The following is a 26,552-nucleotide window of genomic DNA, read 5'->3' as shown; positions in this document are numbered from 1 at the left end:
TGGAATATATTACCTAGCTAAGAGGTCATTAATTTCTTAGACTAGCTAACTTAGGGCCACTACAGTAACTAAATTAGAATGGAGGGAAGTTTGTTGAGCTCCATCTTTTTTTTTTCCAGAGAAGTCAAAAACTGTATGGATTGCCAGTTAAGAACAAACATTGTGAAAGAACTAAAACAGAAGTTGGTCAAGAAGTTTGAAACATATTGAGACAAACAGCTTCATATAACACCTATTCCAAGCGTGATCAACATTATGTAGCAAATGCAGCCTGTACTAATATAGTAAAATTTGCATAGGATGTTTGTTACAAAAAAGTAAGTAACAAACAGCCCTGAAACAGGAGTAGGTAAGTCATAATAAAAGCAAGAGAGAGAGAAATATATGAAATATGTATCAGCTAAAGGAAAAAGGGCTGTCTGTGGTTCTAGAAACACGAGTTAGACATACAACAAATGTAAAACGCTTAATAACGTCAAAGGCATGAAGAAAGCTCTTCAGATACAGATGGGCTTCTCATAACCTGCCACCTTCAGAAAACATTGCTGTACAAACAAGGAGAATGTATAATTCTGAGAAATATTTTTCTCTTTCCTTCATGAAGTGTTAAGTGACAGGTATATACTCAGGTATATCCTCCATTTAAAATAAAGTTATTAAAAAGCAGAGGTAATAGCAACTGCTGTTTCAGATTCTTTTGAAGACTTAATCAAACTTATAATGAACAATCAGGATTAAAAAACTAACAAACAGGATCTTAACTGAGCAAGGACAGGAATTTCACTAGTATGTTAAGTGACAAACTGAAGGAAACTGTGATGCTAATAAGCAGCACAAAGATTATTTAACCAGTTCAGACCATAGCAAAAAAAAAAAAAAAAAAAAAAAAAATCCCTAAGCAGTACAATTGGAAGGGTGTTGGGGAGAGGCATACAATACCATTTGCTTCAGGATACAAATAAAGCAGTGAGCATTAAAAGGCCAGTAAGCTACGCTTCTAAAATAAGGGATAAGCAAAGTTTTTGCTCCTGACTTGTAAACAACATTTAAAACAAAGATCTAAAATTGGAAAAGTTAAATGGAGAAAAGCAAAGACCCACAAGAAACCTAACAAGGAACTTTCTCCCCAACAAACAACCACCTTCCTCCAAAGGTACCCTAAGAGCAATCAAAAACTGAATTAGTGAAAACTTGCAGCATTTAAGGACATTTCAGATTACAAGGGATTGCTTTTCTCCTGCAGCCCATCCAGTTGCAACCAGACCAGAACTATTACGTTGTATTTCTTTCAGGTTTTTTTTTTTTTTTAAAAGAAGGAAACCCCTGTGACTCCAAGAACATTATCTAAGCTCTCCTTTAAGGCTAACACCTCCCAAATATTTAATCTATTGTATTCTGATCACGTATCACCCAGTCACTAACATGTGTGGTGTTTGGGCAGGAGTTAACAGCTGAAGAGATTACCTGCAAGTCTCTTTGAACAAGAGTAATGCATTACACACTGATTAGTTAAGGATTTATGGATCAGGTCCTGGAAAGGAAACGGTCCTTTTGATAGTACTCATGCTCTGTTTAATGCGAGCTCTTACACTGTTTCCATGGAATGCTTATCTGAGATTTGAGACAATCAGTTTAAGGAGTGTGCAGTCTCGAGAAACTGTCAGTTACAATCTTTTCTCACTTGTTATGAGCAGCCCCAGAAAAATGGCCTTTTCCCAAGTACTTCACTGAAACTAACATATATAGCCATAATGTAGCAAGATGTACTTCATATTTAAGGAAACAAGCTCAGTTGTGGCAGTTTTCAAGCAGCTGTTTTCAGAGCTTTTTGAGGGCCTTCAGATACTGACATTTAAGTCATTATATGCTTCATGCACAGGAAGCATCATGACAGCATGCTTAGCTAAAAATATTCCAATGCCTATTTATTATCAGTGTAATTAAGTCTTGCATGACAGAATTAAGTGATACTTAAGAGATCGTGTTTCAGGCAGTATTTATAGACAACTATAAATAAAACCAGAGGAAATGTAGCTATTTCACAGCCACTGTTACAAACACAAGAGCTAAACCGTGAAGTCATGTTAGAAGATACCCTATCTACCTCCCTCCCCTGGGTAAGTACCCACATTGTACATAGAATGATTTAGACTCTCAAGAGTAGTATTTGTTACTGCCTCACACTAATCAGTTTTCCTGCTAGAAAAAATACTCAAGATGTTTTCTCTATGCAAGGAGGTTTAGCATCCTTACAGTAACAGCTCCTCTACCATTTTGTGTATTTTCTGCTTTCTCCCTTCCATTAATTTCACAGTGCTCAAAAATTCTTTTCTGAAAAAAAAATGTAATACCAGGAATGGAAAGCCCTTGCTAAGAAAATGCAATAGCACTACATACTAGGGAAGAAGCTACAAACCCTACAATAGAAGTGTGCTGTAAAGTAATTTAGTTGCATTTGATAGGACATGTAGAAAACGTGGTCAGAAAGGCCTTTCCCCTCACTGCTCATACTTGTATTAGTTCATCTTGAGTTTGGGGGGGCAAACTTCTAATGTTACATTTTAGGTACTGTCTCTCATTAGGTCTCGTGTACTACTTAAGGACAAACAGGTCTTCAGACTCATTTAGCCAGAGAGCAGCACGCACTGTTTGAACACCCACATCTGCTACAGAATACAGCCACACATGTGAGGGCACAGAAGCAGCAGCTGGCATTTGACACCCAGTCCATAAGGGCTACAAGCAGAACTGTCACATAGACTTCTCATCACAAAAGATGAGCCTCAGGGATCGTGCGAACTGAACAAGGACTACCTGCTTACTTGTCCTAGAAATCAAAAGTCTCTTAAGATTAGATGTCTGCCTAGGCATTAATGAAAGTCTTATTAAGCATTTTCTACAATTTCAAGCACTGAAATATTTTTTAGAAGTCTGGCTAATGTGTGGATTTTTAGAATTGGAAAGCCTTATCTTCCTACTCAGTTTTCATTTTGTGGAAAAATACCACAAGTAAACTTTGTAGGAGCTCAACTTCGGAAGTTTTCAAAGGCTAGAAAAGATTAACCAAAATGAAATGCAACTGCATTAACTACTAATGCACTAGTTAACTGTGAGAACCCATATTCTATTTATCCTGAAAATGTTGAGACAACTGTCTCTGCTTTATGGACACTTGAACCAGAACAGTTTCTTCCACACGTTATTATTCAAAAAGGACAACCAACCCCTTCTTGCAGAAGTCACACAAACCTCAACGCATCATTCAGGACCCTGAGTCACCACTTCCATAAAAGAACAGCTTCCAAGAAGTGGTATGACCCTGCTACCCCCTATTTATGTATTTTCCATTGTCCTGATTTTGGCTGGGATGGAGTTAATTTTCTTCCTAGTAGCTGGCATAGTGCTGTGTTTTGGATTTAGTATGAGAATAATGCTGATAACATGCTGATGTTTTAGTTGTTACTAAGTAGTGTTTACACTAGTCAAGGACTTTTCAGCTTCTCATGCCCTGCCAGCGAGAAGCTGGGAGGGGGCACAGCCAGGATAGTTGACCCAAACTGGCCAAAGGGGTATTCCATACCATATGACGTCATGCTCAGTATAGAAACCGGAGGGAGTTGGCCGGGTGGCAGCAATCACTGCCCGGGGACTGGCTGCGTATTGGTTGGCAGGTGGCAAGTGGTTGCATCACTTGGGTTTTCTTTTCCCCTGGGTTTTGTTTCTCTCTCGTTGTTCTCCTTTTCATTACAATTGTTATTACAATTATTATTATTATTTTATTTCAATTATTAAACTGTTCTTATCTCAACCCACAAGTTTTCTTACTTTTGCCCTTCCAACTCTCTCCCCCACCCCACGGGGGGGCGAGGGTGAGCAAGCGGCTGTGTGGGGCTTGGTTGCCAACAGGGGCTAAACCACGACATCCTCATACTGCCTATGCACTGGTGTCTTGAAGGGCAGTACAAACACGCTGCATGTCCAAGACTGCTCAGTGCTGTTACACTTGTGGTATTGAGACTGTTGTATCTTTACCTGAAGGCTTTTTAAAAGATGTGTACAAAAGCAATGAGAAGATGCTTTCATAAAAGCCTTCAGGGAAGCAAATAAAATAAACTACTTCAACAACCTGTAAGCTGGTTCACTTATCCGCGGGCAAATGCTAACATGCTTAGAGAAGCCTCAAGCAATCTTTTACATGTAGTGTCTAACAAGCTGATAAGCCACCTCTGAAAAGGAAGAATGAACAATCCAGGACCTGCAGTGACAAGTAGAAGCTGACAAGCAACACAAGAACAGCCCTACCAAATCAGATCACTGGTATACCTAACCTAGTATCTTATCTCCTACAGTACCCAAACATGGGTGCCTAGAAAAGAGCATGAGAATAAAACAAGCAAATGAGACACTAGCTATATTGCAGTTGTAATCAGATTTTTGGTTAACTGCAAATCATACATCTCATTTTAAAACACCATAACATTTAATGGTGCACTTCTCACAAGCACAATAGCTTCAACAGGTAGAAAATATTATTTGGAAGGTGTGAGAACAGTCGTCTTCACCTCTTTCAGATCTAGGCTTCAAAACCTACTCTTTGTAAAGTTTGCCAGGAAAGACAAGAATCCACATCTTCAAATTCAAACACACACCTCAGATTATTGGTACCATTGCTATGTACTTGTTATACATTCCTGGAATTGTTAAGAGATCAAAAGAAAGGATTCAACGTACAGCAAGACTGTACTATAGTAGTGAATACCCCTTCTTTGTGCTGAACGCATTCCTAGAAAACCAAGGGCCCTTTAAATTTTGAGATCCAAACCAAACACCATCGAGAAAATGATTATCCAAAATGTGATACAGATGAACTTGTTCAATCGAGAGGTAGTACTTTGACACTGATTTATTTCCTTCAGTGTGGATTACTTTGGGTTTGGGGATTTGTGGGTTTTTTTCAAAGTAATGAAAACTCTGAAAACTTAATTTTTTTTTTTTCAGTGTGATTAAATTATTTCCAACTTTTTTTTGCAAGTTGTTGTGAAAAGGAACTCTGAAGAAACAAAAACAAAACAAAACAAAACAAAAAGGAATGAACACAGCTGACTAGTTATTGCAACCTGTGGATTCTTAGGTATTATGTGGAGGTTTGAATTACTTCAATAATGTTACTAAAGTAACACTATCATAGAGGAGAAATATGCTTGCTTTTTAATGTTCACTTTTCACAGACTCCTTAAAATTAGGGATCCCCAGTGATCTGCAGATAAGAAGCAGGAAAGTACACAAAAGCTGACCTGTGCCTCTGCCATCCTCCCTTTTTCCCCACACATGGAAGAGGAGGAGAAGGATCACTAGAGAATACTCAGTGAGGCCTGACCACCGATCAAAGCTGCCTCATTGCCTCTTACCGTCATACCCCTTACAAGTCAGAGGACTGCCTTATCTTCCCTCCAAAAACAGTGTCTTCAGAATTTCTGTAGAAATGAGTGACACTGATGAAGACCTTTGTTTTCAGACAATTCAAGTTCAAGCCTCCTTCTCTGTTGGAAAAGACGTATGGAAGCTTACAGACTGAAATTTGCACCTTTGAGCAACTTGACATGAGTTGGCAAAAATTAGTTTTCAAATGGAAAGTCCAACTTAACCTCTTCTGATTATATAATATGTGCAACAACAAGTATACTGAACATCAGAAAATATGCATTTACCTATCATAAAATGCATCCAAAAATAAAATACCCTTAAGTGAACTTTTCATTGTGAATTGGCTTTCTAACTCAGCTGCTGTCTTGAAGTTTCCTGAAATGCACAACTACCTCACTAGAAAAAGTCAACATAAGCTAATAGACCTAATAATTGGTTTTAGGGGTGTACAAGCCAGTACATTTTCCTCCCCTCCTGTTGCCTTCCACTTCAGTACCTTCTCACCCAAATGGGTAGATTTCATTAACAAAGTTATTACCCTTTTTCATTCCGCATCTAGAAATCCTGGGCACGAACAAGCCTAAGTAAACAAAACCAACTCAGAGGGAAGTTTGTTGTTTAAAGTGTACTTTTAGATGTGGTCAGAACAGATGCAGACATGTTTTCAGCAGCAGGGAGATGCAAGTCTCAGAAATAACTCAATTTACTAACATGATCAGGTAACCTCAAAACCAGAGACTGAATGGCAAATGATTATTGCGGCTTTCCTCCATAACTTGCCGTTGTTAACGTACCTAACCTTCTACTGCTTGTGCAAACAATGCCTGAGCCAGCTCTGAGCTGCTTATTCAAAAAAAACCCATTGTTGTGGAACTAAAAATTCAGATATTGTAATAAAGGATGTAACAGGGACAACACACTGATACCACCTGCAATTGAGAATTCTTTCTATTCAAATCGGGATTGGCTGCTGAAGATGCAGAAAAGGTTGCTTGTTAGTCCCATAAACAGGCAGCTTCACTGGCACAAATACCAGCCATTCAAACCGTCTTGCGCCGCATATTGCGGACAGGAGGGTTCCTCCAGCCTTTTTTAGAGAAGGCTTCCTTAGCAGCATTTTGACATACCACTCCAATTCAGAGCAACACCTGGTATTTCATCTTGAAAAGCACATACTTGCCCTAGGGATTAATAGAGAAGTACAGTGTGCTCTGGAAAAAGCTATGCAAATGCAACTACTATCTACCTACAGGAGCGTAAAACAAACAAAAACTTCATATAATCCAGGAACCATTATCTTATTTATGTTAAAGAGCCTGTATATTCTTCTGATTGCTTCCTTGAAGAGCTTGAGGGCAACAGAAATTCATTCAGTTGGAAAATTTAAAAATATTTAAATGAAACATTGAGATACAACACACAATCTTTCATAATTAAAAGGGAACATTCCATACATTGGTCTAACTTCTACATGTTAATCACTTGCAACTTTGGACAATATTACCCTTCTAAATAATTTTGACACCTGTGGATTAAAAAAACAAAACCAAAAAACACACAAAAAACACCACCCCAAAACCCATGTTTACAACATTACGTTACTACAGCACAATTTTATATATTATTTGAAAATACATGATTCACATGGTTATAACTGGTTATATCCATTCTGCTTAATACAAAAAGTCAATAGAAAAATGTTTCTCTAAGACAAAAGGAACTGCATAATTTTTTATTTTTCCATATACACCTGAAAGAACCTTAGGATTTGCTCATACATGATTTTTGTAACTTGTGTTTAGGAGTTATCTTACCATTTGAGAATTAATTTCATGTATAAAACCAAGAAATCATCCCATTCAGTATCTAGAATAGACTAACAGTTACAAGTTGGCACTAAAGGCTACATCACTACTCATTTACCCCACTAGCTTTAAACAAGGCTAGTGATGGAATGCAATACAACTCAATGAATAAAAATTATCATTTAAGGCTCTATCTAGCAAGGGTTATGCTTTGTCAATGAATTAACAAACATAAAATAAATCCATGCAGAAAGCCATAGGCTCATAGTACCACGCAGCAGTTTTACTAAACTATAATCAGAGCTGTTTGCAATCATTAATTCATAATTCATCCTTTGGGGATTTCCCTACCTAATCTGTCTAAAACCATCTGTTAACAATGCTGAATAGCAACAAAGCTGCTCTAATTCTTTTTGTGCAGGATCACTGTGAGGCAGTTTTGATTTAATACTAATTCTGCTGGAGAACTACAAAAATTTGTTTAATCTATAGAAAAGTCATTAATCAGATGTCATAAATTTGAAAGATAAGATTCCATTGAAAAAGAGCAATTGATTTTCAGCTATGTCAGTAAGAAGCATCTTACTTTAGCTACTTGAAGTGTTGGTCTGACTCATTTATCACATCAAAGACTAAGGTACTGAACATTACAAAGCAGTAGCCAAGCTTAACTCCAAGCCAGTTCCACCATCCAAGGGTTCACAGAAAAAAAAAAACAAACCTGAAACCACAGCTGTTTCACAGTAGTGCTGTTGCTCGTGATAAAATGTTCAAGTGTAATTTTTCTTGTAAAGCAGAGTATCATTAGTGATATTAACATCATTAATTATTAATGTAACAGAATAATGTCATTCACCTATTTAGGTACTCCTGTGCTCTCCAGCATACCTTAAAAACCACAACTGTAAATTATTATCTATTTCCCTTTCACTGTTTCATAACAACCTAGCTTCAAGGACTAAATAGCTGTCAATTAAAAACTAGCCTCAGTAACGGGAAACCTGCAACCACATCAGCCCAGAAATACAACTGATACTGTGACTGAAGTAATCACATTATCCACAGCCAGATGACAAACTCATAAGATTAACTTCCCTGCACAAATCAAAGAGAAAGAATCAGGCTCCTCTAGGGGCGGAGAGTACCAAGCGTAGGCTGAGTAACAGTTGAGCTGCTCCAAGCTTCATTTTCCAGAAAAAGAATTTGTATCCAGTGGAAGATTCGTAATACAAACCACAAGCTCACAACTTAACCCACAATACCTATGGAACCAAAGGGAGGAGAAGAGTCAGCGAGTTAGTGACTAATTGAAACTAATGAGGTGCAACTTCGTACACAGGCTGCATACCATATGCTTCCAGACTCGACAGCAGCTAATGCGTATGACTGCCCCCACGGCACAGTTTCTCTGCGGTACAGCATGTAAACTAAGAGGAGTTTAGCAGGAGGTTTGCTTCACTCAGTACAACGCAAGCCTCTACGCTGTAATTCATAATTTTATTACTCAACAGTAGTGCCAAGTCTCAAGTCTAAAGCGAGTACCAAATTAATTCACAAAGAACAAAATCCTGGATAAGGGGAGAAACAGCTTCTCAAAGCTTGCAAGTTACCAGAATTTTTAAAGTACTGAAGGATGAAGACTAGTACACAGGAAACATTTTAAAAGGCGTGCACTTGGATTTTTTTTTTTTTTTCCTCAGATGCACTGAAGAAAGCAATGAGTTTAAGACAAATTATGGATTACCCTACTTTTTGCAAAAAAGGAATTTTCCCATCCCCCAAAAAGAGCCGTAACGGGCAAACCGCAAGCCCTGGCACCGTACTGGAGCAAGAACAGCCAACAATGTAGGAAGCCTTTAGCACCTTAGAGGTGGGAAAGAGAAAGACCTAGAGGTACCAAAAAATGCCTAGTGAAACAAGGCAGCCAAGGGACTTGCTGGAACAAATCTCTCAGTGCATCTGCTGCATGGGAAAAGCAAGTAAATTGAAATGGATGAGAGCTTGGACCGAATGATGAAGTTCAGGAAGGGAATGAGACCACAAGTATTCCTTCATTTTATGAATGTTGTCCAGAGAGCATACGAGACACTTCCATTTAGCCTCTAAAAGAGAGAGAACGCATTTGATTCGCAACAAGTCCAAGAATAGGTATGTAATAAGCCTGTACTGCAATACAATAGTACAACTACAGACATTCAAACATCAGCTTATATACAAGACCGATGCATGATGCAGAGGAAAAACAGACAGGGAAAACACAGTGGGATTTTTTTCCTCCCAGTTTTTGTAGACTTCCAAGAATACACACAGTAACTTACCAGCTATTACAGTCCTTTTCTTCAGGAGTTATAACCCTGATATACTCAGTTACTTCCTTAACACAGCTTTGCCCCATCCCTTTGCCCCAAAAATAAGAACAGAGCAGAGCAGCTATTCGTATTTGTGCTCAACTACAAAAGAAAGCGAGGCGATCCCTACTCCAGAATATATCTATGTGATGTACTCGGATAATCTGTGTGGCATCAAAGGACTGCAGAAGAGGCTATGAAAATATTAGGTAAAATGAACAGGAACAACTTGCCGACATTACATGTTATTCACTAAGACTTCAAGGGACTCAAAGATGCAACGGATTCTATCAACTTTCTCATGCAATCTCCTGCTTAAAACTAGATTGACAGTTGAGGTGTGGAGGTTGCCCAACACTTGTACATAGCAAATCAATACAAAAAATTAGGAAGAACAGAAGTAGTGGATGCCCAAATAAATACGACATACTGACGAAGACTCAACATGGTGTTTGTTAAAGGCATTCCTGCCTCACAAAAAAAACCAGATTTCTCTGTAGAGGTCACTGATTACATGGATAAGGAGGCACTCTGCTGAAAGAAAACGAGGAAACAAAGTCCATACCAAAGGTTTCAAAGCACACCAAGCAAGTCTCTGAATAAAAAGAAAGAAGGCCCTTTGTATGAATATTTAACTCATTAAGGGACAGAATGATGAGAAGGAAGATGAAGGAAGGCAGGAAGTAAATGATTGCTTACTTTAATAGAGGGAGATGACCAATGAAGTTTCACAGAAACCTGTACTGGGACATGGATTATTCTACATAATCATAAAGAGGGAGGAGAGATAAGCAGGTAATAAAATGACGGAAATTTGCTGGTAATCCTAAGTTATTCAGGACAGTAAAGATAAGATCTGACTACAGAATTGCAGAAAGATCTTGCAACACTGACCAGGGAACAAAACGTCAGACAAAAAAAATCACTGCAGACTGAAGTGATACAGATGGGAAAGTACCATCCTAGCTTCCTATATGAAAGCTAGGTCCTTGCTGACCTCAGCAGCAAGATCTTTTCATTACAATACGTAACTCCATGAAAAAAAAGTCAGACTTGTTTATGATGAAAGGGACTTCCAGGGTTATCTAGCCCAGCTCCCTGCTCAAACCACGTCCAGTTAGAGCATGTTGCTTAGGGCCTCATCCAATTAGTTCTGAACACCTCCAAAATTACAGACTCTGTAGGTGCTCTGCACACCGCATCCAGTGTCTGACCACCCTTACATTGGAAAAGGAATTTTCTTATATCTCATCACTTTCCCACGTTCCAACTTCTGTCCATTGCTTCTTGTCCTATCACCATACATGTCTGGGATCAGTCCATCTCCGTCTTCTCCATACCTCCCCTTTAGGTCGGCAGTTGTAGATTGCAGCAGACAGACAAAAAAATCACTGCAGATTAAAGTGATAGAGATGGGAAAGCACCATCCTAGCTTCCTACATGAAAGCTAGGTCCTAGCTGACCATTACACCTCTCTTCTTGAGGTGGAACAAACCCACTTCCTTCAACCTCTCCTCGTATGTCACATGCTCCACTATGTCAGTGTTTTCCCTTGTACTGGGGAGCCCAGAGCTGGACATGATACTCCAGATGCTGTCTCGCAAGTGCCAACCAGAAGGGAAGAATCATTTCTGCAGCGTGCTGGTTACACTCCTGCTAATAACCCAGCGTGCAGCTGGCCATCATTGCTGACTCCCATTCAACTCTTTGTCCACCAGGACCCCCATGCCTTTCCTTGCAACGGTTTCCTCTAGGCAGCTGATCCCAGCCTGTACTGTTGTGTAGTGTTATCCCGACCCAGATGCAGGACTTGGTATTATCGCCTTTGTTGGACTTCACAAACTTCCTGTCGGACCATCTTTCCAGCCTGTCCCTCTATCTAGCAGCCCTGTCCCTCCAGCATATCAGACACTCCCCAATTCGCTGTAGGGGAGTTCACGTGCCTGTTGAACATGTTGGCCCATCATCCCAACATTCAGATCATTAATAAAGATGTTAGACAATATTGACCCCTGCATCAGCCACTGGTCATCGACCAAAAAAAATAGAGAAAAGGTCACTGATTATATATGGACCTCTAGCTTGACCCAGTATGGCTATTCTAAAGTCATACGTTCAGTCTGAAAACTGCATCACTAAGCTTTTCACATAAATGGGAAAACATCAGCTGTTGGTTCTTCTTTGGGCTGTAATAAGTACCTCCAGAAACTTCTGGAAAAACAGAATACTGGCAGAACGTTATGTAATGTTATATAATTATATAACATTTACTGAAACAGGAATTATTTTAGCTAGCTTCAGAGGAAGCAAGGAAACAACACCATAGTAAAGGACAGGTTTGTTTTATCCACCTCAAGGCATGTACCACTGTTAACTTATTCAGAATTTAAGACTGACAATAACGAAAGTCAGAAACATTGGCGTCATGGGCTTTCTGTAGTTATTTAAGCTTTTATTTTGACTCTATAGGTCAAGCCAATTCCAAAACCTCTAACAGGATCTCCTGTAACAAGAAAGTTGGAAAAACATGTTCAGTAACATGTGGGCACACAATCATTCTCCAAAGTGCCTATGACAAAATGGGCTTTCTGAAGGTTCAGCAGCTAGCTGTAATGGCAGAGGTCTACACTCAGGATGTTGGAGGACAGGTCACCTTCAACGATGAAAACTGACTTTGTTCTTTCAGGAACATACGCAGACAGAGTCCCTCTCAGTGGACTTTTCTCAAGTACCTAACTGTGAAGGCTGACAAAAACCTATTCTGAAGTTTCTCAGAGTGCCTCCTCCAAACAGATCCAGACAGACAGAGTCCTACAGCTGTGAAGATACCCAACTGCTGCTAGACTAGCAAACAGGTACATAATGGCAGCTGAGGAAGTCGCTGGTGGAGCCACATCCTGGAAAGTGCTTTTTCTCTGTCTTTGCCTTTCCTCAACTGTTTAAATGACTTGTTATTAAATGAGTCAGCACTGACCGCTTTAAACACCCTTCCTGACTTGCGTTGCCAAAAACTTTCCATAAAAAAAATAAAACCCAACATAATTAGACTGGAAATGGGTAGCAGCAGTGAAGGAGATGTCTAGATTTTAAAGAATGCTGTACTGTTTACATGTGGACACTGAACTAAAGACGCCTATCCAGGAGAAGAGAATTCTGCTTGTTCTAAAGAAAATTGTGGAGTTTGACCCCAAAAGACGTATTTTTCTGAACTGCATGCCACATGCTTTGCGCAATACTGTAGAATGATTCTCTTCACAGTACAGATATGTAGATCGTGAGAAAGAAGTGTTAGCAAATATGCTTAATACTGCGGCTTAGATCTGCTGTCTTCTTTTGTCATTTGTGGCACTATTAGAAAAGGGCTGCATCAGGGTCTGAACAGATCTAGAGAAAATGAAGACCTGGTTCAACTCTCTAAATAGTAAGTTTAAAAAACAAATTTATTAATAAACATATCCAGTAATGACTCTAAGGGTAATTTCTCCTGCCAGGAAAACAGGAATCTTATGCCACTGCTGGCAGCAAATATACTCTGATACTATATAGTCTATAAGAAAAACAAAGCTGCAAAGTGCAATTAAAAAAAGTCAAACAAAAATAACCCTTACATTTGCTGAGTAAGAGCAAGTGGTCAAACATGCATTTACAGTATTACACATCAATGAGGATGATGTACTACACAATACATGAATTTAAATAAGAATCAAAGCAGCTTTTTTTTTTCTCTTAAAGAAAACAGATTTTGCTCCACAAGAGAGGTTGAAAGCAAGTTTGTCGGACAGGGTACCTTTTGTTTCCTCGTTGCTTAAAATAAGTGGTGAAAAGCAGTAGCAACATTCTGACTATTTTTTTCAGTAGCATACAAGTATCACGTAGCACTTCTCAGCTTTTAACAAAAGGGTGAACCGTGAAGTTAACTTCACAGCAAGAACAAATCCCCCTGCAAGTGTATTTCGTGCAAGCAGAAAAACAAAGTCCTGAGCATTACTGCCAATACATAGCTTATGCAGAATATAAAAACAAATTCTGAGATTAAGTACTCTGTAAACACCCTTTCTGCATAAATACGCAAACGAAGCCAGCCAGTGAGACCTGTACTGAACAATCTAGCTGAAACACTACACACAGAACTGATAAAATGCCCCACTTGCTGTACTAGTTTATCAGGCAAGTGTAAGGAGCTACCGCTGATAGCATCAGCAACTTCAGCCTGAATCTGAACGGAGCTCAGTGCTCACGCTTCTGTCTGAAGCCTGGAGCGCTTTACCAGGAAAACAGTAAGCTCCGAGTGTTTGCAAATGCTCAGATACCTTACCCTGTATATAGGGGAAGTGAAAGATGCTAAGCACTTGTGGAAGACGCAGTCATAGGTTTTGTGGTCAATGAAAAATCATACATGACATATTACATGTGCAACAAATCCAGAGAGAAATAAGACCACTGTTCTCAAAGAGTATTCCAGAACAGTAAGAATGTGCACATCTTCACAGAAATCTGTTAAAAGTAAGAATTTAACACACGCAATTGAATTCAGCCTTTGCAAATAGAGGGGTTTCTGTTTGCTCTTAAGCCTCCTACAAGCTTCCATATTTTACCTCTCTCAATTGTTTCAGGAGTAGAAAATTCATTGAACTTTATCTTTGATTTTACTTTGTCTTAGAACAAGTGGTTTAATCCCTTGGATGGGCTTCTTCGAACAGAGAAAGACAAATTACCATGATAAGTACGGAGACACAATTACCCATCCCAAACCCTTCCTGCAGCTCAGCTGCACAAATGCAAAACAAGGCTTACAACAGTTTGTTTCCAGATGGGCTGTAATGGTACAAACATAACTTGACCTCACCAGGACTAGTTCTTTTTGCATAGCTGTTACACATTGTTCAAAGATTTTGCACAGATAGGTTTTGACTTGCTAACTTTAATAATCACCGCTCAAAGTACAAAAATGCTACACAGGAAACACCGTGCTGTTTTCATACATTATTTTGCAAGAAAGGAAAACTTTATTGGGTGTATCAAACGCCAATTTTGTAACTAGAGATCTAAAAAAAAAAACCCACCACCGAAGGGGCTGGCATATAATTACTTAGCAGACCACTTGAAAGCCTGGGTTTTTTTATTTTTTTAAGCTCATTTAGCACTGTGAGGGCCACGTTAAGAAGTCACCCGGACGCGGTTTGCATCCTATTTAACTTCTTAAACTTCGGGTACCGTCCTCGGGTGCGGTAAGAGCTCCAACCAATGCAACGCTCAGGCCAGACCGCGAAAACACAAAGCATCGCCAAATCCCCTGCAAGCCGAGCGCTTTCGCCAGCACCAAGCTGTGAGAAAACGAGAACGCTCCCAGGCGGAAAAAAAAAAAAAAAAAAAAAAAAAAACCATCAGGCGAGAGGCTGGGGAAGCCGGGGGAAGCGGGGCGGCGGGGGCAGCCCCTCCGTGAAATGGCTCCCGCCGGCCCCGACCGCGGCACCCGGGGGCTGGCACCGGCCGCGGGCGTTACGCAACGGCGCCGCGACCTTGCGGGGAACTTCGGAGTCTTCCTCGGGGAGGGACGTGCGAGAGCATCCCCCCCTCACAGACAGACGGACGGACACAGACACACAGCCCCGCTCCGGCGGCCCGATACCGCCCCCCCCGCCCCGGGCGGCGGGACCCCGGGGCCGGGAGGCGAGGGAGGGGGCGCGGCTGAGGGAAGCCGCCCCCGACCGAGCGGCCGGAGGTGGGGGGGGGGGGGGGGGGGGGGCTACGAAACGCCGCGACCCGAGCGCGCAAACTTGGGCGGCGGGGGCCGAGCTCCGTCCCGGGCGGGAAGGGTGAGGCGGCCGCTGCCGCCCTACCCCGGCCCTTGGGTGCTGCCGGCGGGGGGGGTTGGGGGGGGGGGGTGAGGGTGGGCGTCAGGCTCGCGCGGCGGCATTTCTACCTGCGACACCAACGGCACCAGCGTCTGCTCCACGGAGCGCGTGCGGATCTCCAGCCCCGCGTCCGCGCCCAGCCCCGACGAGGAGGAGGACGAGACGCCGCTGCTGCTGCACGGGGACGTGGCCATGGCGGGGACCACGACCGGGACCCCCGCCGCCGCCACCGGCCGGCCAACCGACCGCCCCCGGCTCCCTCCCGGCACAACTCGCCTCCCGCCGCTCGCACGGCGGCCCCCGCCGCTCCTCCCCGCTCCGCCCCCCTCCCCCGCCCGCCGGGGCACCGCTGCCTCGCCGGGGCGCCAGGCGATGCCGCGCGCGCGCGCGATCAGCAACACCCCCCCCCCCCCCCCTTTCCCTCCCCTCCCGCCGCGGCCCCTTCCCCGCCCCTTGGGACGGGATTTAAAGGGGCAGCGCCCGCTTTCCAGGCTTGTGCGCCCCGCGGCAGCGCCAGCTCCCGGCGGCCGCCCCCTCCCCTTGCGTTCTCCCCCCCGCCCCCCCAGCCCCGGTTTCCCGCGCCTCGTGGGCGCGCGCAGCCTCCCCTCACTCACATCCCCTCAGGGCGGAGCCGGCGGAGGGGGAAAACCGGGAGCGGTCCCCGCCGCCACCGCTCCCACCCCAGAGTTTCGCCCGTCGCTCCCGCCCGAGGCAGGCGGGGGCGGCCGGGGGTTCCCTGGGCCGGGTGGGGGAGCCGGGCCAGGCGGTGGCTGAGGGGATCGGTTGGTCCTCAAGGCAACGGGAGTCCCGGCCGGTAACCGGCCTTGGGCTTCGGCGGCAGCGGGGGAAGGGCGGGCCGGCCGGGACGAGCGGTGCGGGGGCAAGGGGGAGTCAGCCGGGGAGCCGCGCTCTCCCCGAGGAGTGTTGAAATCGCGAATCGCGTTACTTCATAGCATTGGGAGGGATGATGAGCTGTCTGAAACTAAACTCCGCCAGCTTTGCTCTGAGCAGCCTCCCGGTGAGGGGGGAAAACAGCCGACCTCCTGCCTTTCCATGATTTGTATGCTGTACCTGGCGCACGGGCTGCTTGAGAACAGCTATCGTGTGTATCTGGTTTTGCCCAGCTTCGGAGCTAAAGCAGACCATCTATGATGGATCTAGCAAGAAGGCGGCAAAAGTAATTTCAAAGGAATAAAAGGGTGGTTTTCTTTAGGTTTTGGAATGGGCTAAACTCACTTCCCCGCATTAGTTTGCAACCTGTGTTGGAGAAGCATCAACGCATGAATGCCTGCTCGTCTAAATTGGCTGTACGTGTTTGATACGGCTGATTCTTCTACGGGCTTGTCTACGCACAGTTGTGGAAACGGGACGGAGCTCTTCTGGCTGCGATCCAAACCATCAAGGTGCAAAGCAGCTCTAGTCCGGACCTGGGGTAACTCGGTGCGGCGCTGCGCGTGAGCCAGCGGTCCCTGTGTAGGATCTGGGCTAGGCAACCGCTCTAACGTAACTACTTAGTTTCCTGGTCAGAACTGATCATTTGTGTTTGACTGCTCGGCTCCCAGACAACGCAACTCTGTAAATGTGTCTTTGGCTTTTTTTACATTGTTAGATCAAGGATTTTGTATCACTTTCTGTCTTCGGAAAGATTTCTGACCTCTTTTGTGCAAAGCGTCTTTTGCACAATTTCGAAACCTAGACATAAGATAAAGGACAGCATCTGTTGTCCCTTGGAGTCCTGTGGAGTTATCTGTATTTATTAAAAAAGAAAATTGCCAGAACTGCAAGTATAACCCTAGATAACGATATGACCCTGTTCGTAGCCCTTCAGGAAATTGGTTTCCAACAAGGTCTCATATTTTCTACAAATGACATCTTATATAACATCAAGTGTTAGAGGAGAGAACTGAAGGCTTAAATCTGCCATGGTACAAAAACATCTAAATGATGGTGTAGACTTGAAATAAATGCTAGTCATGCTTGTTCAAAGTGGTTTAGAGCACACTTGACATTTCTTGGGGTTCTTCTCCTAAAATTTTCATTTTCTCACAACTTCTTTCATTCTTTTTCAGGGAATTTGTTTTCCTTTCTTAATGCCCAGATTCTAAACCTTTGAAAACAGTTGTGTTCTGTTATGTTTTGGTAGAGCACCCAGGTCAGGTGTGGTTGCAGCCTCCCCAGGACTGTACACTGGTACAGGAGACTTCTGGATGATATGAGCTGGAGCATACATCACACAAAGAGTCAGTAATACCAGAGAGAGAGAAGTGCATTCCTTTGCCCTCTTCCCCCTGCCCGCTTCTACCTGAAGTTGTTGCCTCCTTCAGAATTGTTAGTCCACACTCATTGAATATTTTATGAATGTTACTATAATATAAATCATCTATGTCATCCTACAGATATGAATCTATGACTCACATCAGAAATTAACTAGAAGCACATGCACACTTGGATGCACATGTGGCTTATAATTTGGTGTGGTCAGCCAAGTCTGCGTCACTTAATTTCAATACATGGCTTCTTCAATGCAGTAACGGATCAGACTTCCAAGGGATGATATTTTCTGATTCAAACCAGAGGTAGTAGCAGAGGCTAACGATGGATTTGAAAGATTTTAACTACACATTGAAAAAGAAAACAAGTTTGGTATAAAAATGGTAGCAAACCCAGCAGTTTAAAAATAATTTTCTACACAGATTGGACAAATGGTGGGAACCTCACAACACCTTTCTGCAGACAGAATTACTATTCCCAATCTACCGCTCTCTTTTCCGGCTTTCATTTTGTTTTCACTAGAGCAGCAGCATTAGTGGGAGGTGCTAGTGACAACCCTGTCTAGTTATCCCACTTCTCCTCTTCAGGTGCTTCCAGTTTAAACATGGAAACCACATGCTCTGCTCCTGGGTCCTGTGCTGGGCAAACAGAATGCATGTTGTGATGGTTTTAATTTAACACAATTGAAAAGCCCTAGCATGCTGCAGACTAACGTCTTTGAAGACACCTTGAGGAGATCTTCAAACATGATAGCCTGGAGCTTAATTGTGCTTTTTAATTATGTTAAGACAATTTGAGCCAGGGTGATAGATTACAGCCACACCTTTGGCATGCCAACACATACCTCTGAGGGAGCACTCTAAATGTGCAATGCACAGCACTAGAGTATTTTGCATGCTATCATTTTCAGCCCACGTGATGGATTCAGGAAAGCAACAGCCCATCACCCCAAAAAGAATGTCCCTCATGCCTGTAGGACTTGAGGACCGCTGGCCATGGCAGTCTCTAGACAGCTACTGCTGTTTAGCTCTGCCTGGTGGGTGTTGGTCTCTTCTCCCAAGTAGTTAGCAATAGGACAAGAGGAATTGGGCTCAAGCTGCGCCAGGGGAGGTTTAGGTTGGATGTTAGGAAAAATTTCTTCATGGAAAGGGTATTCAAGCATTGGAACAGGCTGCCCAGAGAGGTGGTGGAGTCACCATCCCTGGAAGTGTTCAAAAAATGGGTAGATGTGGCACTTTGGGACATGGTTTAGTCTAGTCTACCCTTGATTTGTTTAGTGTGGACTTGGTAGTGTAGGTTAATGGTTGGACTGGGTGATCTTGAAGGTCTTTTCCAACCTAATCAATTCTATGATTCTAAAAGCATTTGAAGTGTAAGGCTAGAGGACAAGAGTAATGGACTGTATTTCTAACTTCATAACTTTGTCAGTGGTCAAGAGGAAGGAAGTGATTTCTATCCTCATAGCATTATGAACATGTCAATCTGTTCCCCCTCATATTGTTTCCAGACTTCGCTCAAGGATGTGACACCTTCTGCTCCTCTGTCCATGATCTCCCACAAGCTTGGGTTCTGTGACTGGTGACAGGTTCCCACACAGAAGGTACACCAGTTTTCCCTCATCTAGCTCTTCACCTTTGTCTTTCCTATCTTTTGTACGAGAAAACATTACTATCCAGCACAGTGCTGTGCCAAAATTCTCGGACTTTTCTCTAAGCTAATGTCCCCCACACCCTGACAGTGACAGTGCTCCTCAGGAGGACGGCTGTTTTGAGCCTTTATGCGTAGGCCTCTGACCATGGATGCTGGCCTCTTAGCTTTGATGGGAATGATAAGAAATGGACTAATGAGTAAGCCCATCTTATTTTACCTGCACTGTGGCTTGTCTGAAGAGGCTGGCCATCAAGCCTCAGTTTGATGGACTAGCTAGCACCTGCTCTTACCTTCCAGCTAAGATGTGTATGTTCCCTGATCTGTTTAAAGCAAAACGAGATGGGTAACGCTTAAACAGTTTAAAAAATGTTTTTGCTAATCTGGTCGTTTTGACTGGCACAAGGTCAGTGACAAGGGCAGAAACCTTTCCACTGGAAGAAACCTTGTGTCTAACCCTTAGGAAACAGGTTGTTATAGTTGTCGCGTATGTGCTGCTGAGGCATATGGAGCGAAGCAGATGCCATTTGACCAGTCAAGACAGGTTTGAACTTGTGTGCTGTGAAGAGGAGCCTAACAGTTTCTGGCCACAAAGAGCAGTTGGTCTGGGAAACACATACTGCAGGGAGAACAAGGAAATACTGGTGAAGGCCAGCTGATGCGATCAGAGGGCGTTTCAGTAAGTTTTGATAATGAGCACTTTTCCATGCATGCTTATTATGAATCAGATAAGACATAGGAATTATCTAAATTAAAACACTCTGAGGAATGAATTCCAAGAGCGGGTAATTGCTCTTTATCCTCCCATAGAGAGCATCCCAAATATCCAGGGGTGAGAGGAAGCAGTGCTTCCTTATCTCCCAGCTGCAGTTTGGAAAGCAGAGCTGAGAGGGCTAAGTGTCAGATTGCTCCCTTTCTCTTTCCTCCAGGTGAGAATAAAGTTAGAGCAGTGTGGGAGGGGAAAGCACATCAATCATCTTTCCAGATGAAACTTAGAAATCCACTCTAAGATTAAACTTTTCCCTTGATTACTTCCAGTTTCCTCTAAAACTTGACAAAGTCATATTTCTTTTTGTTTCAGTGGGGATGTTTTGCAGGCAGCTTGTGAGATCAGTAATTTTAAAGATGATTAAACATTTTAGGCTTTTGAGAAATGTCAAAAGATGGGAGGCAAGCATTGCTTGAAATGTCTAATCCTGATTATTAGTGGTTATTAACTCCCAAGTACATTACACTTCTTTATAAAACCAATCTTTTATGTTTACTTCATACCTCATAGTAAAACACTTTACAAAGATAACATTACTTTTTTACATGGAGAGCATTTTATGTGGCAATACAGTGACTACATATTTTTGTCATTTTGTGAATTACCAGTTTCCCAATGGGATTGCAGCAGTTATTACAGGAACTATGAAGAAGAGAGGGATGTAAAAATAGCATATAGACATATTCAAGGGACTACAGCTAGTGTCCATTTTTGTTCTGAATGTTTATTCAGAATGCCTGTGTGCCTATACAGCCAGGGGGTGATTTCAGGCAGTGGCTCCCTTTGAGTTTACAGTTTTACTCTGTCAAAATCTTCAGCAAGAGCGAGCTATTTGGCCATGCTACCAAATGCTGTACCCCTCCAAAACACTTCTGTTCCCCATGACTGCACAAAGAAAATGAGGATGGTCAGCTTTGGATAACCCATCGTGGCTTGACTGCCTTTTTTACAGAGCGCGTAAGAATGCAGTTACCCATGCTAGTTCTCCAAGAAGTGTAAGGACCCAGTATGCTTCATAAATCCTAGTGCCATCAAGGGACTTCTTCAATGAGTAGCTTATTTTTGAGAATACATCTAGGTATAAAGAATAAATTTCCTGGGACGTGCTGAACGCAAAGAGCTCAGAAGCTTTAGTCAACTGATCAGAATTAAAGATAATTAAAATCAGGGTCTGAAGAATATATCCTACCTTTTCACTGATGTTTCCTACCCAAGCCACCTACAGTTCTAGCAAACGTGTATCTGAGAGAGGGAAGAGCAAGGGAACTATTTTCAGTCATGTAAGATTTTACTTTTTTAATGATAATGTAAGACTTTACTGGCAAGGAAAGATCTACACCAATGCATACTGCTAGAGCCGCCCAAGACTTGCTATTGTAAGACCCATGCTTTTGGTTGTATATGAATATGCTGAACTTCAAAACTTTGGTGTGGTTCTCCAACACCTCTTTATCTCAGAATGATTTGTTCTTTTAATTTTCAGGAGAAATGGCATGGCTTTGTTTAAAAAAAAGTGAGGTTAGGGAAAAAAAGAGGCATTTGTTAAAAATGAACAGTTCTTACCATTGTTTTGCTGAGAAGATCCAGCTTGGCTCACAACGGTGAAATTTAATGACATGTATGTAAATGGAATGGGACAGTCAGAGAAATGCCTTTTGTAGTGCCTGTAGCAGTTTGCCTAAATTTAGCTGAAGAATAGGTGTCTGAAAACTGCGTTTTTTTGAGAGCCTAGTATAGGGGCCAAATGTAAGGAGCAGGAATAAAGGAGAAAAGAGCAGGCTGAAGGAGGGCACAGCAAGTGATGTGAGAATAAGGGCCAGGCTGCGAGGGAGACGTGTAAGAGGAAGCAAGTAGCGTGCTAGTCAGAGATTTCGGTGTTCTCCAGCTGCAAGAAGTACCATCACAAGGTCTTGTCTGTGTGACAGTCGGGGGCTTGTGACTTTTACACAGGCACGAGGCACTGAGGAGAAGCTGAAGGTGTTCTGTAATCAAGCCTGGCATTTTTTGCTTTATTGAGGGTTTCCTTGTCCTTTAGTAAATATTTTCGGTATATGGACATGTGTCTAACACTGATGTTGGTGTGACAGCTTTTGGAGGTGAAAAGTCTCATCATTTTAGATTCAGCGGTGAATTTGGCCTTATTTCAAAAGGGACATCTGAAAAATACAGTTTCATCCTGAACTGTTAGTAAAGTGCAGTTTTATGAAATCATACCCTAGGAATGGTAGAGTACAGGACCTTTTTCAGACTAACACTATACAGATTTATCAATGCATTAATATACTCTTCAAAACTGTCAGCACTGCTGTAACATATCAGGCAAAATCGACTCCCAAATGATCCGTTCCTAGATGCTAAGCAATCATTTGGGGTTTTCTCCTTGCACTCTGTGAAATTTTTCTTTTATACATGTACATTTTTCATAAGACTGTGACTGAGGCTTATTCATTACATCTAGGACCCTGTTCTAAACAGCAGCTAGCACACCGGTTTTAGAAGAAGGTATGAGCAGCTTCACGATACACAGATACATGATAATCATCCCTCTTGAAAGTCTTAAACTGACCTGCAGTTAGGGATTGGATTAAGCTTTGACACCAAATGTTTTCTCTTTTTCAAATCTTCTATCATCCTAGCACTGAGTGGTTTGTTTTTGGTTTTGTTTTATTTTTAACCATTCCCGTGGGTTATAAAATAAATATGGAGGATTAAAGGTTTGAAGAAATCTCTAGCCTGCAAAATCTTTAAGAGCATTTGCCACCTAGCAACAGCCAGGAACGCGCGTCTCCTTCGAACAATCTGCAATTGTGTGATTCAGAAGAAACCTCCACAGTGTTTGTAATTGCAACTGTAACTTATGTAGGAAGGGAAAATGTAGCAAAAGGCTCCAGTTACATCACTGACAAAAGGATTTCATTACCATAAGAAGTCCCCTAACAGGGTGACAAATAATCAAGATTAAAAAGAATGTGTGAGACCAGCAGAAAGGGAAACAATGATGTTCCTATTATAGCCGTGGCCTTTACAATAAATGATATGTCAGCTTTTTCATTTTGAATTGTGCTGAATAACTTGGTGATTTTAATTCATCAGCAAATGAATACTTAGATTAGAAGCTATTTTCTTTTCAAATTCGCATTTGCTAGTTTAGTCATGCAATAAGTACCACATTCCTTGAAAACTTTGAATTATCTGTGTATTATTTTTAAATATACCATTTATAGATGTTAACAATTTAAAAATACAGATACTCTGTTAGTTTGCTCAGATGTGTGAGGAAAGTATGTGAATTATATGAGAGGAAGGGTAATTGCAACATGCATGAGCTGGCTGGCTATCAAAATCCCATTGGTCTGCATTTTGTGATGCTAATGAGATAGTAGGAAAAAATTACACAGATGCTAATACACATGAGTTCTATTTAGCTTGCTCTCATGCGTGAGTCTTCGCAACATCTAAGAATATGTTTCACTGGATATCAGTTATCCCAGTTGCTCTATTTTGCTCTTTTTTTTTACCTCCTTAGAGGAAAGAATCTGGGGATATCCAAGGACACTGTGTCTTTCATACCTCCCAGACCTCCAAACTGCTGACACTTGTTAGGGAATTTTACCCATGTGACATTGTTAAATTAACCTGGATCTGTTCTAAAAAAATGGACAGCTTCTAGACTTCTGGTCATAGCATTACTTAAAATTCCCTATTAGCAGGGTGCTAAAAAATACTTTGTTTCAATATGTGTTCTTTTTAAAACATGGGGCCGAGTTTCTCAGTTACCAAAACCAACTCAAGCTCAACAAAGATATTACGAATATGCATTACTAACAAAATACGTTTAATGCTAAAATATAGATGGTGTATTGTTGCTAAATTAGACTACTGTACTATTCGGAGAAATCATTAGCCTAACCCCTGACAGGCAGCTGGTAGGATTCAGTTCTGTTTCTGGCAGCAGGAGAGTACATGCTGGAGTATCAGAATTGGAGCAGAAAATTGTAAGTGCAGCTGAAATGGAAAGGGAAGCAGCAAGCTATTGCCAAGGGGACACAAGGATTTTTGTAATAAGTATATTCAGTGAGTTTATACTAAATATAAAAAGTTCCAGAAAACATAATGTAAATAACTGAAAATTTAGAAACCTCTCTTTTTCAGTCATATTCAAAGTACTAAAAGTATTTCTTAGAACTTGACATTTGTACTGAATTGCCAGTGCAATGTCAACCATTTTTTGGAAATATCATAATGTAGACAGGTCCTATTAGGCAAAAGTTTTGAAAGCAAAATGAGGTGTTGGAGTGTAAGGAGCACATTGACAGATTATTTTTTTGCTGTACTTACTAACGATAGTCCTTACTTGGCAACACTTCCATTGGTAATGGAATGGTGTGGTGTGGTAATGCAAATCGGTGTGGTGCCAAATGGGGACTGCATGTTTAGGTATGCTCAGGACACTGTACATGTTCCTCTGACAGGAACAAGTTTGCAAATCACAGGTGGAAGTCACTTCCAAGTCCAAGCTTTCTTGTTTCACGATTAGTCTCTTCTAGCAATTAATCAGAATGTGAAATCTAGTTGTGTGCTTTGGGTAACGAGAAAGTAATTTCCTAATCAAATGTTTCTCGGATCCTGTTGATTTATAAAGAATGGCAAAAGTCCTGCTTCTCTGAAGACGAGAGAAACCAACTGATAGGAGACAATTTGTGTTTTCAGAGTTTCATGCTTCTTGTCAGCTATTTAGCCCACAAGTGGCTTTAGGATTCTCAGGACCTAATTTAGTGTCTATACCTATATATGTACCCATTTTGATTTCTTACAATACTATGTATCTTAACAGAGCAGCATAATTAGAAAAATATCACTCTATTTTAAAACGGTGTACATTTTGAAATTTAAGATATCACAAAGTAATATATATTGATGATTACATCCTGATGGAATTGCTCCCTACTCTACCTGTCATGCTCAAATACTGATACGCATCGGGTAGGGAATCTGAGCCCTTTCAGCAGGAACTGTGCAACAGCTGTATTTTGTCTACTTCTTTGTCCTTCTCAAAAGTGATGATCAAGGTGCTGAGGGAGTACAGCAAATGATAATATTCATTTAGCTCTAGCAAAGCTTGTCCTTGACTTTGAAAGACAGCTGATTAGGATTCATATTTTTTTAAAAATGGGCATGGCAGAGACAAGATGGAAAGTGAAAATCCACATAGATCAGTGTAGCCTGGTGTCCAGGTCACACATGTAGCATACAGAACCTGATTAAAATCCCTGCTCAGCCAGCTTTAGACCATGGTCTTGAAAGTAGATTCCCATTTCCCATGTGCATGTTCAGCTGTGGATGTTTCAGGGTGGTGACTTTTTTTGAAGAAGTCTCAGACAGCCTTTGTCTTCATCTGATACAAAACAGAAACTGCTGTGTTCCCCCCAGTTAATTCTTACCTAAATCTAGGAAAAATTAATACATTCAACAGGAAATTTTCAGTCTTAACATTTTACTAGTGTACTTATGATTTAGTGCCTTTTTCATTTCAGAATAGAATTGGGACTAAAAAGTGTGATCTGGAGCAGCTCATATTGTGTTTAGCAACGTTCCTGCAGGTTTACCTTTCATCCCAAACAAATGGTGCTGAAGGATTTAAGCATAAAAGTTTCTTTCTTCACTCCTAATGTTCTTTTCAATATCTGAAGATACTTTCCCCCAACACCTTCCTAATGGAAACTGAATGAATACTTTTGACTTCTAAGCCATGCATCATTTTGGTTCTTCCTCTTAAAACTTTCTTAAAAAAAAAAGTCATATATGAAATACGAGTTTCAGAGAAAGTTCACCATTCCAAGGGCACTTCATAAAAGGCATGAGCACCTGTCTTCAGACAGGGATTTTGTGTATATAGCCTGATCCCAATAGACTTAATGTGCATGATGAAGTTGTACTACAGCCATACAGTTTGTATTAGACTGTTACTTTTATATCTCTTATCACTACTCCTTTCCAGTTAACATTCTCCTCATTTGCATCTTGAGTTTGGTATCCTGTAGGAGACTTTTCTCCCAGCATTTACAGACTAAAATGTTCATATGATTAGAATCACCCTTTTGTCATATTCCTCATTTTAACACAGCAAACGTGCTTACAGTTGGTTCTGCTATACTTGGTTGCAATCCTCTCGCAAAGAAGAATAAAACCCAACAAACTGTTTCAGTACCTTACACTTCTCCCATTAGGATTCCACTGAAAGAAATTCTTTGGTGAGAGTCAAACCCCTTCAGACCCTGGCCTAAAACTGTTCCCCTAGAAGTCAGCTGTCATCTCCTGAGTCCTCTGGGTCAGTCACAGGCCAATAAAAGGCACTTTTGTGAATCCCCACTTCCTGTAGCCCATCTTCTAGTAATCTCAAGCTCTGTTCTTCAGAGACTGCTGTATTCTGCCT

At 41.7% G+C, this 26,552-nt stretch overlaps 1 protein-coding gene across 1 annotated transcript in view; it reads right to left on the bottom strand.

The window, feature by feature from the left end:
• Positions 1-15,626, bottom strand: part of CTNNAL1 (catenin alpha like 1) — a 59,370-nt gene extending 43,744 nt beyond the window's left edge. The window contains exon 1 of the mRNA XM_075705972.1: positions 15,501-15,626. Within this exon, the coding sequence (XP_075562087.1) occupies positions 15,501-15,626 (126 nt within the window). The remainder of the gene's footprint in view (positions 1-15,500) is intronic.
• Between the last annotated feature and the right edge of the window lie 10,926 nt (positions 15,627-26,552).

This window comes from Pelecanus crispus, chromosome 2, assembly GCF_030463565.1.
Source record: "Pelecanus crispus isolate bPelCri1 chromosome 2, bPelCri1.pri, whole genome shotgun sequence".
NCBI classification, from domain to species: domain Eukaryota; kingdom Metazoa; phylum Chordata; class Aves; order Pelecaniformes; family Pelecanidae; genus Pelecanus; species Pelecanus crispus.
The sequence above is the reverse complement of the archived record's forward strand: the minus strand, read 5'-3'. Positions and strand labels throughout refer to the sequence as shown.